General features: G+C 35.5%; 5 protein-coding genes across 7 annotated transcripts in view; 3 read left to right on the forward strand and 2 right to left on the reverse strand.

Moving 5' to 3' along the window:
- LOC120767376 (protein cappuccino) overlaps nucleotides 1-1,859 on the forward strand; it is a 73,582-nt gene extending 71,723 nt beyond the window's left edge. For all 3 annotated transcript variants that reach the window (XM_040093355.1, XM_040093354.1, XM_040093356.1), the window contains 3 exons: nucleotides 41-1,015; nucleotides 1,164-1,461; nucleotides 1,527-1,859. In XM_040093355.1, coding sequence (XP_039949289.1) covers nucleotides 41-1,015; nucleotides 1,164-1,461; nucleotides 1,527-1,635 — 1,382 coding nt within the window. In that variant the 3' untranslated portion in view covers nucleotides 1,636-1,859. The remainder of the gene's footprint in view (nucleotides 1-40; nucleotides 1,016-1,163; nucleotides 1,462-1,526) is intronic.
- Nucleotides 1,860-4,326: 2,467 nt separating this feature from the next.
- LOC120767850 (probable RNA-binding protein EIF1AD) lies at nucleotides 4,327-5,300 on the forward strand. The gene is made up of 2 exons (XM_040094149.1): nucleotides 4,327-4,492; nucleotides 4,597-5,300. Exon 2 carries the CDS (start codon nucleotides 4,606-4,608, stop codon nucleotides 5,089-5,091), a length of 486 nt encoding a protein of 161 aa, XP_039950083.1. The 5' UTR covers nucleotides 4,327-4,492; nucleotides 4,597-4,605; the 3' UTR covers nucleotides 5,092-5,300.
- Nucleotides 5,301-5,308: 8 nt separating this feature from the next.
- LOC120767849 lies at nucleotides 5,309-11,456 on the reverse strand. The gene is made up of 13 exons (XM_040094148.1): nucleotides 10,964-11,456; nucleotides 10,127-10,284; nucleotides 9,794-10,054; nucleotides 9,518-9,714; nucleotides 9,366-9,449; nucleotides 9,030-9,304; nucleotides 8,834-8,911; nucleotides 8,578-8,766; nucleotides 8,089-8,268; nucleotides 7,621-7,939; nucleotides 7,395-7,559; nucleotides 7,029-7,323; nucleotides 5,309-6,964 (listed from the first exon to the last, which is right to left on the reverse strand). The coding sequence occupies exons 1-13, from the start codon at nucleotides 10,965-10,967 to the stop codon at nucleotides 6,482-6,484; spliced, it is 2,688 nt and encodes an 895-aa protein (XP_039950082.1). The 5' UTR covers nucleotides 10,968-11,456; the 3' UTR covers nucleotides 5,309-6,481.
- Nucleotides 11,457-11,734: 278 nt separating this feature from the next.
- On the forward strand, nucleotides 11,735-12,377 carry LOC120767960 (replication protein A 14 kDa subunit). The gene is made up of 2 exons (XM_040094351.1): nucleotides 11,735-12,116; nucleotides 12,178-12,377. The coding sequence occupies exons 1-2, from the start codon at nucleotides 11,877-11,879 to the stop codon at nucleotides 12,277-12,279; spliced, it is 342 nt and encodes a 113-aa protein (XP_039950285.1). The 5' UTR covers nucleotides 11,735-11,876; the 3' UTR covers nucleotides 12,280-12,377.
- A 58-nt stretch (nucleotides 12,378-12,435) lies between these two features.
- Nucleotides 12,436-13,480, reverse strand: LOC120767959. Its single transcript, XM_040094350.1, has 2 exons — nucleotides 13,399-13,480; nucleotides 12,436-13,340 (listed from the first exon to the last, which is right to left on the reverse strand). The coding sequence occupies exons 1-2, from the start codon at nucleotides 13,471-13,473 to the stop codon at nucleotides 12,489-12,491; spliced, it is 927 nt and encodes a 308-aa protein (XP_039950284.1). The 5' UTR covers nucleotides 13,474-13,480; the 3' UTR covers nucleotides 12,436-12,488.
- Between the last annotated feature and the right edge of the window lie 1,095 nt (nucleotides 13,481-14,575).

Here is a 14,575-nt window from a genome sequence, read left to right on the forward strand (position 1 = left end):
TTTGAAAATCTAAATTACTTCAAGAATTTATTTCTTTCAGCTCTACGAAAGACTGCCGTTAACCCACCCAAACCTATGAAGCCGCTTTACTGGACACGCATAGTTACGAACGCACCACTACCTAAACCGCCACCACCACAAGCCAGCACAGACTCCAGCGGTAGTGGTAGCTCACCAGATGATGCTGTCGACTCAGCAACACCCAAAGAAATCTGGCAGGAAATTGAGGAGACAAATCTCGATAATATCGACGAATTTACCGAACTTTTTTCACGGCAGGCCGTGGTGCCCATTAGCAAGCCGAAAGAGAAAAAAGTAGTACGTGTGAAGGCAATGAAGGTGCTGGATAGTAAACGTTCGCAGAACGTCGGTATTGTGTCCCGGAGTCTGCATGTTGACTTCTGTGAGATCGAACACGCCATCTATCACGTCGACACATCGGTGGTTAGTTTGGAAACTTTGCAGCAGATTATTAACATTAAAGCAACAAACGAGGAATTGGAACTAATCAAGGACGCAGCACAAAGCGACATACCGCTAGACTATCCCGAGCAATTTCTGCTCAAAATCTCACAGATCTCAATGTCTACGGAGCGCATATCATGCATCGTCTTCCAAGCTGAGTTCGAAGAGGCCGCCACGGTAATTACGCGAAAATTAGAGGTTGTCACACAACTCTCGCAATATCTGATCGAGAGCGAAGACTTAAAGCATGTATTCGCTATAATATTGACGCTGGGTAACTATATGAACGGTGGCAATCGACAGAGAGGTCAAGCGGACGGTTTTACATTGGAGATTTTAGGCAAACTCAAAGATGTCAAATCGAAAGAGTCACATACAACGTTACTGCACTTCATCGTGCGTACCTATATAAGTAGGCGACGAAAGGAAGGCGTACAGTTGCTAGAAATGATATTACCTATACCGGAACCCTCGGACGTAGAGCGTGCTGCACAAGTGGATTTCGATGAGGTTAAACAGCAAATAATGGACCTGCATAAAAAACTTAAAGGTGAGTGGAGAATGAGAGGTTAAAAATTAGTTATAGAAGAGTGAAATACATTTTAACAATATTTTTAATGACTTTACCGTAATAATATCACTAACGAAACAAAAATGTTTAATGCGAAATTAAATAATATATATTTTCCTCATTATAGCTAATCAAAAAACGACGGAACGTGTTGTGAGCGCCTCAACCCCCAACACTTTGGAGCCGTTTAAGTCGAAAATGGAAGAGTTTATAGAGAGCGCAACCAAAACGATTGATAAGCTCAACAAAGACTTGGATGAATCACGTTCAACCTTCATCGAGACAATGCGTTTTTATCATTTTACGCCAAAATCACGTGCGCTGGAGCAATGCACACCCGATCAGTTCTTTGAGTATTGGACCAATTTCACGAATGACTTTAAGGACATATGGAAGAAGGAGATAGCCACATTGTATGACGACTTGTAAGTACATTTCACAAAACAAAAACAAAAAATAAATTTTTTTAAACAAATGTATCACTTTTTAGGTTACGCAAGTCGAAACAGATACAAACACAATCACGTAAGAAGGTGAAAACGACAAAAGTGACACCAGGCTGCCTTAAGGAACGTATCTTGCGATTGAGTAAAAAATAAAATTTGTCTCACAGTTCGAATTTTTTTATTAGAATGAGAGCAAAATTGTTAGAAATATAATTATTTTACGAAATCATTCATATATACATTAATATTGCTCTAAAAGCTTTTTACGCATTGTATTTATTATAATTGTAATATTAGCTAAGTAGCCTTATATAATGATTAGCCTTTAGACTAAATTAAGTTTATATAAGAAATATTATTTTTGTTCTTTTTTTAAACTACAGAAAATATTTAATTCGAAATTGTTAAATAAAAACGCTTAAATTAAAGAATTACGAAAAAAAAGTTTTTTACTACGGCTTATATACAGAAGAAACTTCGAATTTATTGAGTTTGGAGCCAGTCAATTATTTAATATTTAACTTTTTGTAAGTAAAATTGTGAAAAATATAGAAAACATAGTATATTTTTTCTTATTCAAGCAAGATTTCCCCCCTATGAAATTTTCTTAAAGTCTTAAGCTGTCTCTAAAAACCTAATAAATAATTATGTAAAAATCTTTCAAAGCATATCTCATTTTAATACTTGTAGTACTCCGTCACACTGTTACTAAAATAATAGTAAAATAATGAAAAGCTAATAATCGTGGTTATTTAAAAACATTTTCCACTAAATACTACTATGAACAAAAAATAGTAAGACTTTGTTCATAATTTTAAAATTGTTTATTTATTTTTCAAAATCTATGTATATCATCCCCCTCAAAGTAATACCCTTTGCCCAAAAAGACGTTTAATGTCTGGAATTGACCCAAAACGGTTTCCCCGGAACGGTCATCTCACTTTGCTGAATAACCAGCCAGAAGTCACACAGAGCTAAATCAAGCGAAAACGGTCGTTGAAAATTTGGCGAAAAATTTACAAAGAAAAAATGCGATATGGGACAGTATATTATCGTGGTGCAAAATCATGACATTTGGCACAGATATCACTGACAGTCATACAAACCTAGAAAAGAATATATTTCTACGAATGGGTTTTCGCTCGAAATTTAAATAAAAAATTTTACAATTTTTTGCGCACACAAATTTACCAGTTTTAACTGATTTCCTATAGGAATATGATTTCAAGAAGAAGATTCCGAAGTAAAGCCAAATTTACAATAATTATTTATACGCATAAAACGTAGTCCCAAATAAAATTTCTTATATTTATTTCTATATTAAATATTTCGATAATATTATAACATAACTTTAAATGTATTATTCACTTTTAAAATATAATTTAAAATTTTTAATTTAATTTCCATATGTACTGCCAAAATATATTTAAGGAAGGAAATATTCATGAATGAACCGTTTCCTGCTGCATGCAGCGTTGCCAACTATATTTCCGTTCTGAAATTCAATATTGTTTCTGCATGTGTATATGTATGCACACACATCCATACAAATATATTTACATTTTCAGCTCAACACATTTTTTATACGCTCTGGCAGCACAGAAACAGCTGATTGACATTGTAGTGAATTTCGTGTGAATGGCAAAATTTCCAAGGCAAGTAGTGAAAAAATGTGAAAAATGAGGAATGGAAGTCGGATTTAAATTCAATACTTAATAATATATGCTTATTGTTATTGATCCATTTTATATTCTACCGACATAGTAAAAATTTGCTTCTGTCTATTTATTATGTGGTTATTACTGGAGAACTAGATGGTTCTATAAGTCGTATTATATTTATTTGCAATATTTAACAAACTATAAATGAAGAAATCAATAACACCAGTCATTATTACCGATAACGCTTTATAATAGATTACTTCTAAAAAAAAAGAGAAATAAATTTCGTAAAAACAGTCAGAAGAGAAGATACTTTCATAGTAACATAATCGTACTGCAGTGCATGGTAACGAAATATAAAATATTTGCATTCTTCTGTATGTGTATATAGATTAAATAATGCAGCAATAGTCAGTTTTTGACGCACGCATTCAATAATTTAAGTACGTTAGAACAGATTTGCTGCAATGGAATTCTAAATATGGCTGCTGACCACTTGCAATTCCTGCATCTACAGCTTCTATGTTGGGTTATACACATGTAAATAGGCACATAAGCATGTTTGTAATATAATTTCACTAACCTTTACGCCAACACATATGTATGCATGTAAGCAAGAACGTAGGGCTCCAACGACGCATTTTAATTGTGTCCATATTTTTAACACACACACACACGAATATTTAACGCAAATTAAACGCAGAATTTACCAAATTATACAAACGAACTTGTTTCCCGACGCATTACACACACACACGAATATTTAACGCGAATTAACCAAACTTTTTATACAAACGAACTACATTCCCGACGCGACCGAATGATTTGAAAATGGCTGCGGAAGTAACGCCGTAAGATTCATATTTACAAACACAATTTAAACGCTTAAAACCTAATCACGAATCGAAATTTCATGTAATTTTCATTACACGCACTTCACTTTCACTACTTTTCACTATTTTTTTTAATATTTACACACTTTTAAACACTATAACTTACAAATAAAAATTTGCGAATTAAAACACGTACTCCCGGACGAAAAACTGCAACAAATGGACGATTTCCCGTTACTTTCTGGGCTGCCAACGTTTCCGTTCCGATATGCTATATCGTTTCAATACGAGTTTTAATGAAGCTAAATAATTTCCCACACGCTGTGGCAACTCATGCGCAAACAGCTGATTGTCATTGTAGAGAATTTTTCGTGGTTAACAAAAAATTCCAAAGCACGCATTTTGCGGCAATTTTCGCAAATTAACTTGGTTTTAAATGCATTTACAAGCACAACATTGCATAAAAAAGAAACATATAAGAAAACGAGTCGAGTTGAAATCTTGAATACACTAAAGGTACGTGGAATATATATTTATTGTGTCCGGAGTAAAACACCGCACAGCTTACTGTTTACAAGCACCAACTCCAAATTAACATGCTTATTTTCACAAATCACCAGCGCTACAAAATGTCTCGCGTAGTACGCCGCAAACATGTGCTTAAGGAAATGATGGAAGATGATTTCGAGCTGCCCACCGAGAAGCAACAAATTGTGCGTGTGGTCAGTAGTCGTGGCAATAATCTGCACGAAGTGGAAACAGCCGAAGCAAATGCGGAAAATTTCCTAGCATCCATGCCGAATAAGTTTCGTAAAAATGTTTGGGTTAAACGTGGTGATTATGTGTTGGTAGAACCCATTGAAGAGGGTGACAAAGTGAAGGCAGAAATATGTAAAATCCTCACACCCGAACACATAAAGGAATACACCAAAGCGGGTGTATGGCCAAAAGCGTTTGGTAAAAAACGTGAACACGAACAAGTAGAAATGGATAGCGATGAAGACACAGACGGTGATGACTTGTTGATGAGAAATCCCAATAGACCGGCGCAAACGCAGGAAGATAGTGATAGCGATGAAGACGAGGATGAAGAGAACTCAAGTGATAACGATTAAAAATGTCATATTGTGGCTGTAACCTGCAGCAACCTAAGCCATTATACTGTCAACAAATGAGTGCTTTACTGTGCTATCAACTAATTTGCGTTATTTTTGCAACTACGTATGTATGTTATAAACTATTTAGAGCTAAAGTATTTCAGTAATATGTTAATTGAATAGGTTTCTAGGTTTTGTATTGTAATAAATAGGAGCGAACACAAGTTTTTCTGAGTTGATTTTTTCCAAATTTTGCTTTTATTTGCATTTTTATTCAAACTCTGCAATGTTTAAGATGCAAATGTTACTTAGAGTGTATAAATCAGTAAAAAGTGCAAAAGCTCGAAATTTACATTTTTTTATTTTCGTTTTTGCATTTTTATTTTCGTAAGCATAGCACTAACTTTTTTGTGTATTAGTGAATATTTTTCGCTAAATTGTATGAGTGAAAGCATTTATTTAAATCTTAATTGTTATAAAGCATATTCAGTGCTCCTCAGTGGACGTCGCCTTAAGCTTTTCACAAACGAGTCGTTGACCAAGCTAAATATTCACTACATTTATCAACGAATAGTACTTTTCTTTTAATTAAAAGCAATGGAATGCAAATGAAAATAATTTAAATTTAGAACTAAATTAAAATTCATAAATTATGTTTATAAATGGTAAATTCTTAAAAGTATGCGAAAAATCTCATTGTACACATAGCCATGTAAGCGTTGAAGCCACAAACTTTGGTATACTTATACTCTTAAATCCTTTTGGTTGTAACCAAATCGAGTTATAAACATTGAATTCTCGTTCAATACATATACTTGGTGTTATTTAGTAATGTTTAAATTAAAAAGTAAATAAAAACTTAATTTCTACACTTCTGTTTGCTGCACAATAACAGCTGTTAAAACAAGCTTGTGTTCACACATTCAATGTTTGGTTTCATTTAAATTACTAAATCTGCGAAATTCCATTAAAAAAGAGTACAAACATTATTTGTTTTACAAATAATTTTCCGTTTGTATTATTTACGCATTTATCGTTTTGGAAAATTCTTTAACAAATCATTAGCCATAAAATTAGGTACATAAAATTGTAAATTTTGCTTAAACCAAATAAATACCACAAAAGAACCAAAAAAAGAGTAAAATTCAAAATGTACACTATCAAAGGCTGAGAGTGGACGCCGAAATTAATTCAGGTTGCTCATGTATAAAAATCACAAAGAAGCATAGCACTTATAAAATTGAAAGTGGAAAAGGAATAGAAACATTCCGTAGCTGCGATCTTTTTTGCGCAGAAGCTTCCACTTTTTCCACATATACACACCCAACAAATATATACACCGTTATACTGCTTGGGTAATTCACTTCACGCAATTAAATTTTACATATGAAAATTAAGAAATTGCAGCTTATTCCTTGCCACCATCGGATTTCTCACCGCACATATCGGCCTGCTCATCCACGCTGTGCACGTCCTCACTCTGTATGCCGCTCTCATTGAACTGCTCTGCCGGCTCAGCAACTTCGGTGATTTGTTCATGCTGCAAGTGTTGGTATGGTTGCGTTTGCATGCCACAACCAACGCTCGTTGATATAGTCTGCTGTTGATTTGTATTTCCCAAACCACCAGCGCCAGCGCCACATTTCTGCTTGTCCAGCGGCAATGTTGATGGGCGTATTTTTGAGAATGGAAAATTACTTTGATTCTCAATTTGTGGTGTGTGCACAGCGATGATTTCAGTTTGCGTAGCAGCGCAATCACGTTTCTCATTGGTGGCCAGTGCGTCGGCTACGCCGGCTGAAAGCAATTTCTTGACATTCTCCTGTGGCAAGTTGCAGAATAACGTTAGGCAGTTGAGTATGTCACGCATGGAGCCTTGCAGTTGTTGCACCTATTGGCAGCGCGAATTTTATAAAAAAAAGAGTTTTATATGAAGAGATAAACAACGACTTTACCTGATTGGTGAGCATTGTACACGTCTTGGCCAAGTCGTGCACCGCGGCGGTGGAGCTGTTATCCAGCGCTAAGGTACGCCCACTCTCCGTCGAAACACTGATATTGCTACCGCCGTCCACAGTAGCAGTTGCGGCGCTGTCAGTCATACTAGTTGTGGCGCTACTAACTGTTGCGCCACCCTGCATTGTGGAGACCTTCTTCCACAGCGCATTTATAGCCTGCATTTGTAGTTGCTGTATTTTACGTTCGTTCTCCAGTTGCGCTTTGGTGAGCTCCATGTCTTTGGTAAGTTTGCTGCAAGTAGAGCAGAAGAAATAATATTAATAAGGAAAGCCAAAACGTGGCGAGTTTCAATCACTGCTTACTCAATATACTCGTGTGTGCGTATCTTAAGCAGCTTCTCTGCAATATCCTTGGTTTTCTTGCGTGTACGATAGCCGCGCCAAATCTTCTGTATAACAACCGCCGAAGACTCTGTAGCATGATTCTCTGCATGTTGCACACTTGCCTCTTTCTGTTGTTGTTGTGTGCTGTAATTGTAAATAAAAATTATTTTTCCAAAATCTCAGCAGCGCAATAATTTAGCATTACCGCTGTGCCGCCTTGTTGCGTATCGTTTTCAACTTGTCAATATTTATGTGATCGCTGTCGTCATCCGAACTGATGCCGCCCGAGCCGGTATCCGGCGCCACCACATGCATCGTATTGCCCGTTAGACGCGACTTCATTTGATTATCCACCTGCGCCTGCGCATGTGCGGCCACAGCACGATTCAAATTCGATACATTGTTATGTTGCTGTGTCATATTCGAAGTGCTACTGCCACGTCGTGGACTCATATTGGGACTATAGCGTTCTGTATTGCGTTTCAAGTGCGGACTGCGCATCTTTGGTGAATTGAGTTTGTTATCTAAAACGATTTCAATATCGATGACTCTCATATTTACAAACAATAAATGACAGTTGTACAACAAAAAATTTGTAAAAAAAATACAATATACAAAAATCTCTTATGCCGAAATGAAAAATATAAAAAAATTGACAGCAAACAGAAATCACCTTTGTTTTTGTGTGTTTTCGAATTTTGCATTTGCGTATTGATTGCGTTGACGGTGACGCGTTGCGCCACAGCGGCGGGACAAACATCTGGACTCATGAGTGCCTCTGGTACGGGCACCATTTTGGAGGCGGCAGCCAAAGGACCTCCAACGTTAACGGGCATATTGGTATAATTTTGATCTGTAATATAGAAAAATACCGTTAGTTTGAGCTAGTGCAGATTAAAGTGAACGAATAGCAACCTAATTATTTTATGTTCGGTAAATTAGCGATACTTAGCCTAAAAATTTCATACGAATAGCGTCACAATTAGCTTATGATAGTTAAGTTAACGATATCTAACCCAAAATATCATATTATATGCTAAGTATAAAATTTCCAAGTATAAAAATATCATTATCTAAGCTAAAAATATTATTTTCTTATAAAAATATCATCTCCTAACCTAAAAATATCATTTCCTAACCAACAAATTTCAATCACACTAACCGTTATATGGATTTGGCGTTATCGTGCGAGGCGTAGATTCCTGCGAATTATTCGTGCGTGTATTCATATTACTGCCACCGCCGGTTGTTGAGCTATCACATGTGCTTTGTGACATTAGCATCGAATCATGTTTAATATTCTCTATCAAAGAAGTGGTCATCGGTGTGGTATGATTTATATTGTTCGTAACTGAAAGAAAATTTTTAAGCAAGAAATTGAAAATTACAGAATTTTTATTCCAAATCCAATTACTTACTCGTTTCACTTGAAGTGTTGCCATGATAGCTATTCACCATTGAGTCAGGTGAGCCTTGACGCCCACTTAAACGTGAAACTAAAAATAAATTAGAGGCGAAATTAAAATGTGAGGTACAACGAAACAAAAAACAAGAAAAAACGTCAGCTACGGTTGCACCGAAACTACAATTAATTAAATGTGCATATTTTCTTACATCTCGGTGATTGTATGCGACTGCTGGTCTTTCGTCTACACGAAGAAGGTGAATTATTGCTCGACGCATTTGAATTCTCTGAGATTTCCTCTTGCAACTGTCGTTGGTGCTGTTGTGCTTTGCTAAGTATCAAACGTAATTTGCGTTCATTCTCATTCTCCAAAGCTTTGCCAATAAGTGGACAAACCGAACTTAAATATTTAGCCAAAGGAGCTTGTTCACCAATGCGAAATTGTCGCCCACGCCCCTGACTGTAGAGCCATTCTGCTTTGAGGCTGCATTTGAATTTAAGAGCAATAAATATATATTTTTTTCAATATCTATCGATATAAATACCTCTCTATGGGATCTACTACAAAGCCATCAATCACTTTTAAACTCATACACCAATTCAACACGAAAGGACGATGATCGAAGCCGCTGTAAGAAATGTGTGGTAAGTAGTATTAAAATATGCCGCAAAATTTTCAAATATAAGCAAAACATACTCGGCGTTGCCAGTCATCATAATACATGGGTTCTCACTCAACGTTAGACTATGCAAATTTGACAAATTAGACAGCGTGCAGATCTCATTTAAATCGCTAATAGAATTTTTTGCTAAGGTTAAAATTTCCAAGGATACGGGTAAATATTTATCACATTGTCGGAGATGCGTTAAGCGGTTGCCTTGCAGATATAATTCCTGAAAAGCAGTAAAAATTATTATTTTTTTCAAATTATTTTTATTTTTCTTTAAATAAGTTTTTATATGATTTTCATACCTTTAAATTCTTCAAAAACGATATATCCGATATACTGCCTATACTATTCTCAGCCAAATTTAAATATTCTAATTTAATATTATTATTTAAATGCTCAATGGTTTTTATGTTGTTGCCCTCCAAATTCAAATGCCTCAGATGTATGCAATCTTTTAAGCCCTCAATGGAGAGTATGCCATTGAACGAGAGATTTAGTTCGCGCAGACAGTGTAAACGACAGACGCCATACATGCGTAGCAGCTGGTTTTTACTAAGTGAAAGCTGTAATGTGTTATATAATAAAGTTTTTTTTTTAATTTTTACTGTAGTTTTTATTACTGTTAGCGCACTTACAACTTCAATTTTCAAATAGGAGTCGATGTTGTCGATCTTCTGCAGCTCATTCTCGTCCAGTTTGAGTACACGCACATTTTGGGCATCATCCTGTTTTGGCACTTTCTTCAATTGCTTCCGCGAGAGATCCAAAGTGACTTTATCGTTCTCCTCTTCACCTGTTACAAAAAAGGAATAAATAATAAAATTGTGGACTAGATTTAGAGGTCTCTGCAGAGTGTAACGCTTTTTAAATTAAAAAAAAAAATTATTATATATATGTATTTATTTAAAAAAAAACTAGAAACTAAACATTTATAATTCAAATAAATATTAGGAGTAAAACAATTAAAAAAATCTTAGTGACATTATAATAATTAAGTGTATGCATGTATTTATTCATAAATATTTTATATATGCACGTTCACCAAACTAAAAATCAATATTAATTTCTATTTATGCCACAATTAAAATACTAGAATATATCTTACATGCGTAACGAAATTAAGTCAATTAATGCATTTTTAAACAAGCAAGGTCTTCTAAAGTCTAGAGTCACGGCACTCGATTAATATCCTACCCCATGCTTCCTATACGAATTTAAGGATATTATTTGTTGTTGTGCGCCTGCGGCATTGTCGGCGATGACGACATCGCAACACATACCAAATAGTATGTAAACAAAAAATATATGTACATATTAAAAGAAAAAATATAGTCAAAACAAATCGTTCCTAACCATCATGATGACAGGCATTTTTGTCCTTGACATAAAAGCGTATAAAATAAAATTAATTAAAATATAAAAACATAAAAACATATTTAATTCTATTGTACATTTTTAATAAGTTAACCTACTCATTTTAGCAGCTCTTTGTCGCACTACTACTTCCAAACGCTAAAAATTCCAGCAGTATGCTGAAACAACTGAGAAAAATCAATGGTCCGTTCAATTTTGCTGTGTTAATGAATAAATTTAAATACTCCAATTGTATTGTTTATGCTGCCCGGAAAACGTTGACGGCGACGACGATGTTGTTAGAATTGTAGCAATATTAAGTTGATGTTGTTTTTTTGCGGTGGTAGATGGGCGGTGTGAAAAAATGAACACAAAAGCGACTTGACGGTTTTTCCATACACTTTTCTATATTAATTTTTTTTTTTTTTTTAATCTCTTCACTTTTCACAAATGTTTCAATTAAAAACTCGACTTTATGTTGCAAGATCTTAGCATGATGTGTAAGGGAATTAATTTAATAAAGATGAGCAAATTTTGCAAAGAATTTTTATTTAGAATTTTTTCAAATTGAAAATTTTGGCAGCAGTAGCAGAATTTGATTTGCCTCGATTGATTTTTGTACATTTACCGGGTTGCCGCGAAAAAAATTAAATGTCAGGGTTGCTGGTCCAATTGGAAAATAAAATTTCCGATTGGTATTGGAAAGTTGCCATAGTTTCAAAAGCAATTAGTATTAGAACGGTAAATTTTTATTGAAAGCACTATAAAGATGGTTTTATATTTCCAAAACTAACTATATAAAGTATAAAAATATTTTATGCAACGTGCATTTCAATTAAACGCAATACTTGTATAAAAGTTGTGCTGAAAGAAATAACAAAATATTTTAGTCTACAAACATCGTATTACGCCTTACAACACTTCTAACAGCTGATTTAGCGTCCACTGTCATCGTTTGGCGGAATTTTTGCAATTCCATTTTATTATTCTTAACTGTTTAATTTACTTAATTTTCCACAAAAGTTATTAAAAATGGCACCGTCTTTTGAGGGGCGTACATTTGTAAATGGTGGCATGCTACGGAAATTCAATGGCCTAAATGTGAGCATATTCCTGCGCATCGAAGAGGAAGCCGGTACAAATCTTGTGGGCATGTCGACGGACAAACAAAAAATTCGCGTAAAACTGCATGATTCAACCGGTGGACGTAGCGGCAGCTGGGTGGAAATCATTGGCAAGCCAATGGGAAGCGATGTTATCGATGCCAAAGAGGTATTTATTAGAGAAAGACTACTAAAGTATGTAAGTTTCATATTTTGCTTTTATCTTATAGTCCATTTTATTTGCCGAAGATGATCCGGAACTCGACGAAGACGCCTACAATATGATGGTAGAATTTTTGAACAACTGCAAGGAGCTTTACAGAAGTGGTTAAAACCGTTAAATATAAAGTTTTTGTTTTGTTTGCAGTTAATTGAAATCGAAAATATACAGTTTGGTGCGATAATCAGGAATGATATTTATTCGAAAAAATGCGTTGATGAATTGTGTTTATAAAAAAATAAATGTATTTAAAATGCACAACGCCCATTTCACGCATTCTCCACAAGAAACTTTCTTCAAGTAACATTACCGAACAGCGTCTTATTCTTTCTGTTTGAATATGGTGGCTTTGTAAACTTCATTTACTTTATGTGGCAAACGTTCCAAATCTTCCATCAGTGACATCTCTTCGCGCAAGTTGTTCAGATACATGCGTTGCAATTTACGTATCATCGGATTAATAACTTTCGAGTTCACAACATCATCCACCGATATAGTTAACGTATCGCCTGAGCGGCATTCAAGAAAATCACCTTTGGACATTTCAGTCATCACATCTTTTTGGCTTGAACGTGTATACACTTTATCGGTGCAACGCTTGCACGAACCCGGTGTTTTCTGCAAACCCATTTGTGCCGTCTGTTCCTTCGTGCTAGCATTGACACTCTCAGAGTAAGTAAACGGTTCGGTGGTACACATTTGTTTCAAAGTCTCATCAATCACTTCGTGTAGCTTACATTGCGATTTCACCATCTTGCGTAAGTCTTGTGAACTCTTTTTGCTAACCACAGTTTTTGAAGACTTCTGTGATTTATTACTTTCCTCGGAACCTGGTCCAACGCCGCCCATATTGGAATCAGTTTCATATAAATACACATTGGTATCCATGCCATGCATTTTGTGTGAATTAGCGTTACTAGACGAAGGTAATGCAGGCGCTTGTTTCGATTTGGGCTGGTAGTGACGATTAAAGTTGCCGTTGTCGTTGTAACTATTACCGCGATAACTGTCGGCCTGACTGCTATGACCGGGAAAATGCATATCGTAGAGCGCTCGATCTGCATCCCCACCGCTGGAGCGCTGTGCATGCCGGCGTTGTTGTTTGAAGCTCTCAAATTCGGGCAATTTGCTCATGTGACTCGTATGTTCCTGGCATGTCTGTCCGGTACTTGGCTGAAAGTTTGAGCATGAATAAATATTGATACTACCGTTAACTGCCCTTGCCGCTTACTTGTAATTTCGATTTCATGTGATCAAAAAAATGGTGTTTCCATTGTGTACGATATTCTTCAGTCGTGTTGTCCATTGCTAAAGGCTAATTTAATAATGATTTACAAAATATATATACAGCAGAGAAAAGAAGTTTAAAATTACTGATTTGTACATAAAAATGTTTTTCTAATCACAAAAATATCTGTCCGTTTTGACTTGTGAATCTGATGTAAAGTTAAGTTTTTGCTGTAGCTGACATCGTTTCAGAACAAAGTGTAATATATGTATGTACATATTGGCCATTATATGTTTTATAAAATATTAAGATTTTATATACACGACCTAAGAAGTGGTATTTTTTTTTTTTTCCTAATACCTAACTGGTACTCTACCTACAGCTTTGTTTCTAACCAATTCAGAAAACTGTTGAGAGGATTGATCAAAAAGGACGGATATCTACTGTTCTTTTTCCTTAAACTTTATGTCGCCTGTCCACAGGAAAAGTTCTGGGAATATTTTCCTTTATTTGAACACTTTGTTGTAAGTGTTATACAATCCTCCCAGAAACAAGTTCATAACTGCGAAGAATTCGCTAAACCACGAAGGCGCTTCCAAGGACTGTCGATTTTACGTCCGTTCACACGACATTCGGATCTAAGTAACTGGAACGAACCCGGATTTTTATGCAGGCAAGTACTGTCAACTTGGCAACAACCGTCGAAATTTCTTCAGGAATGTTTTCTGCCACTACAACAACAAGAACTGCTGATTTTATGTAACTGACTTGACCGAACCCGATTGGACCAATATTTACATTCGACCAAGAACTGTCAACTACCTATTGCCGTTCGCGTTGACGCATTCCTTTTGATGGACATCGGAATCGCCAGAAGCCCTTAACTACCTCAGGAGTTATCGTCTTATTTTTACCTAGGCAAATTCTGAGGCAGTAAAATCTTCTGAATACCTGCAAATCTTCCGAAATACACCACTACATACTCTAGCTTAATCAGCGAAAAATGGTCCGCTTGATCTGCGTTCAAGGATTTGATAAAAGAAAGAAGGAGAAAGGAACTGTGTCCTTCAGTAGTCCGATATTGACAATCTACGTTAAATATAGATGTCCAATTGTATTTCCACAATTTCCTTGAATAGAACTTTAAGATCTCAGCCATTAATATCAGAAGAGTTCTCAA

Source organism: Bactrocera tryoni, chromosome 2, assembly GCF_016617805.1.
Source record: "Bactrocera tryoni isolate S06 chromosome 2, CSIRO_BtryS06_freeze2, whole genome shotgun sequence".
Taxonomy (NCBI): Eukaryota; Metazoa; Arthropoda; class Insecta; order Diptera; family Tephritidae; genus Bactrocera; species Bactrocera tryoni.

Coding starts and splice junctions, on each gene's coding strand:
- LOC120767850 (XM_040094149.1), top strand. CDS start 4,606: ATGTCTCGCGTAGTACGCCGCAAACATGTGCTTAAGGAAATGATGGAA.
- LOC120767849 (XM_040094148.1), bottom strand. Junction 8,269..8,577: donor AACGCCAAATCCATATAACG/GTTAGTGTGATT, acceptor TCTATATTACAG/ATCAAAATTATACCAATATG. Junction 7,324..7,394: donor CGCACACACGAGTATATTGA/GTAAGCAGTGAT, acceptor CTCTACTTGCAG/CAAACTTACCAAAGACATGG.
- LOC120767960 (XM_040094351.1), top strand. CDS start 11,877: ATGGCACCGTCTTTTGAGGGGCGTACATTTGTAAATGGTGGCATGCTA. Junction 12,117..12,177: donor ATGTTATCGATGCCAAAGAG/GTATTTATTAGA, acceptor TTTATCTTATAG/TCCATTTTATTTGCCGAAGA.
- LOC120767959 (XM_040094350.1), bottom strand. CDS start 13,473: ATGGACAACACGACTGAAGAATATCGTACACAATGGAAACACCATTTT. Junction 13,341..13,398: donor ACATGAAATCGAAATTACAA/GTAAGCGGCAAG, acceptor TCAAACTTTCAG/CCAAGTACCGGACAGACATG.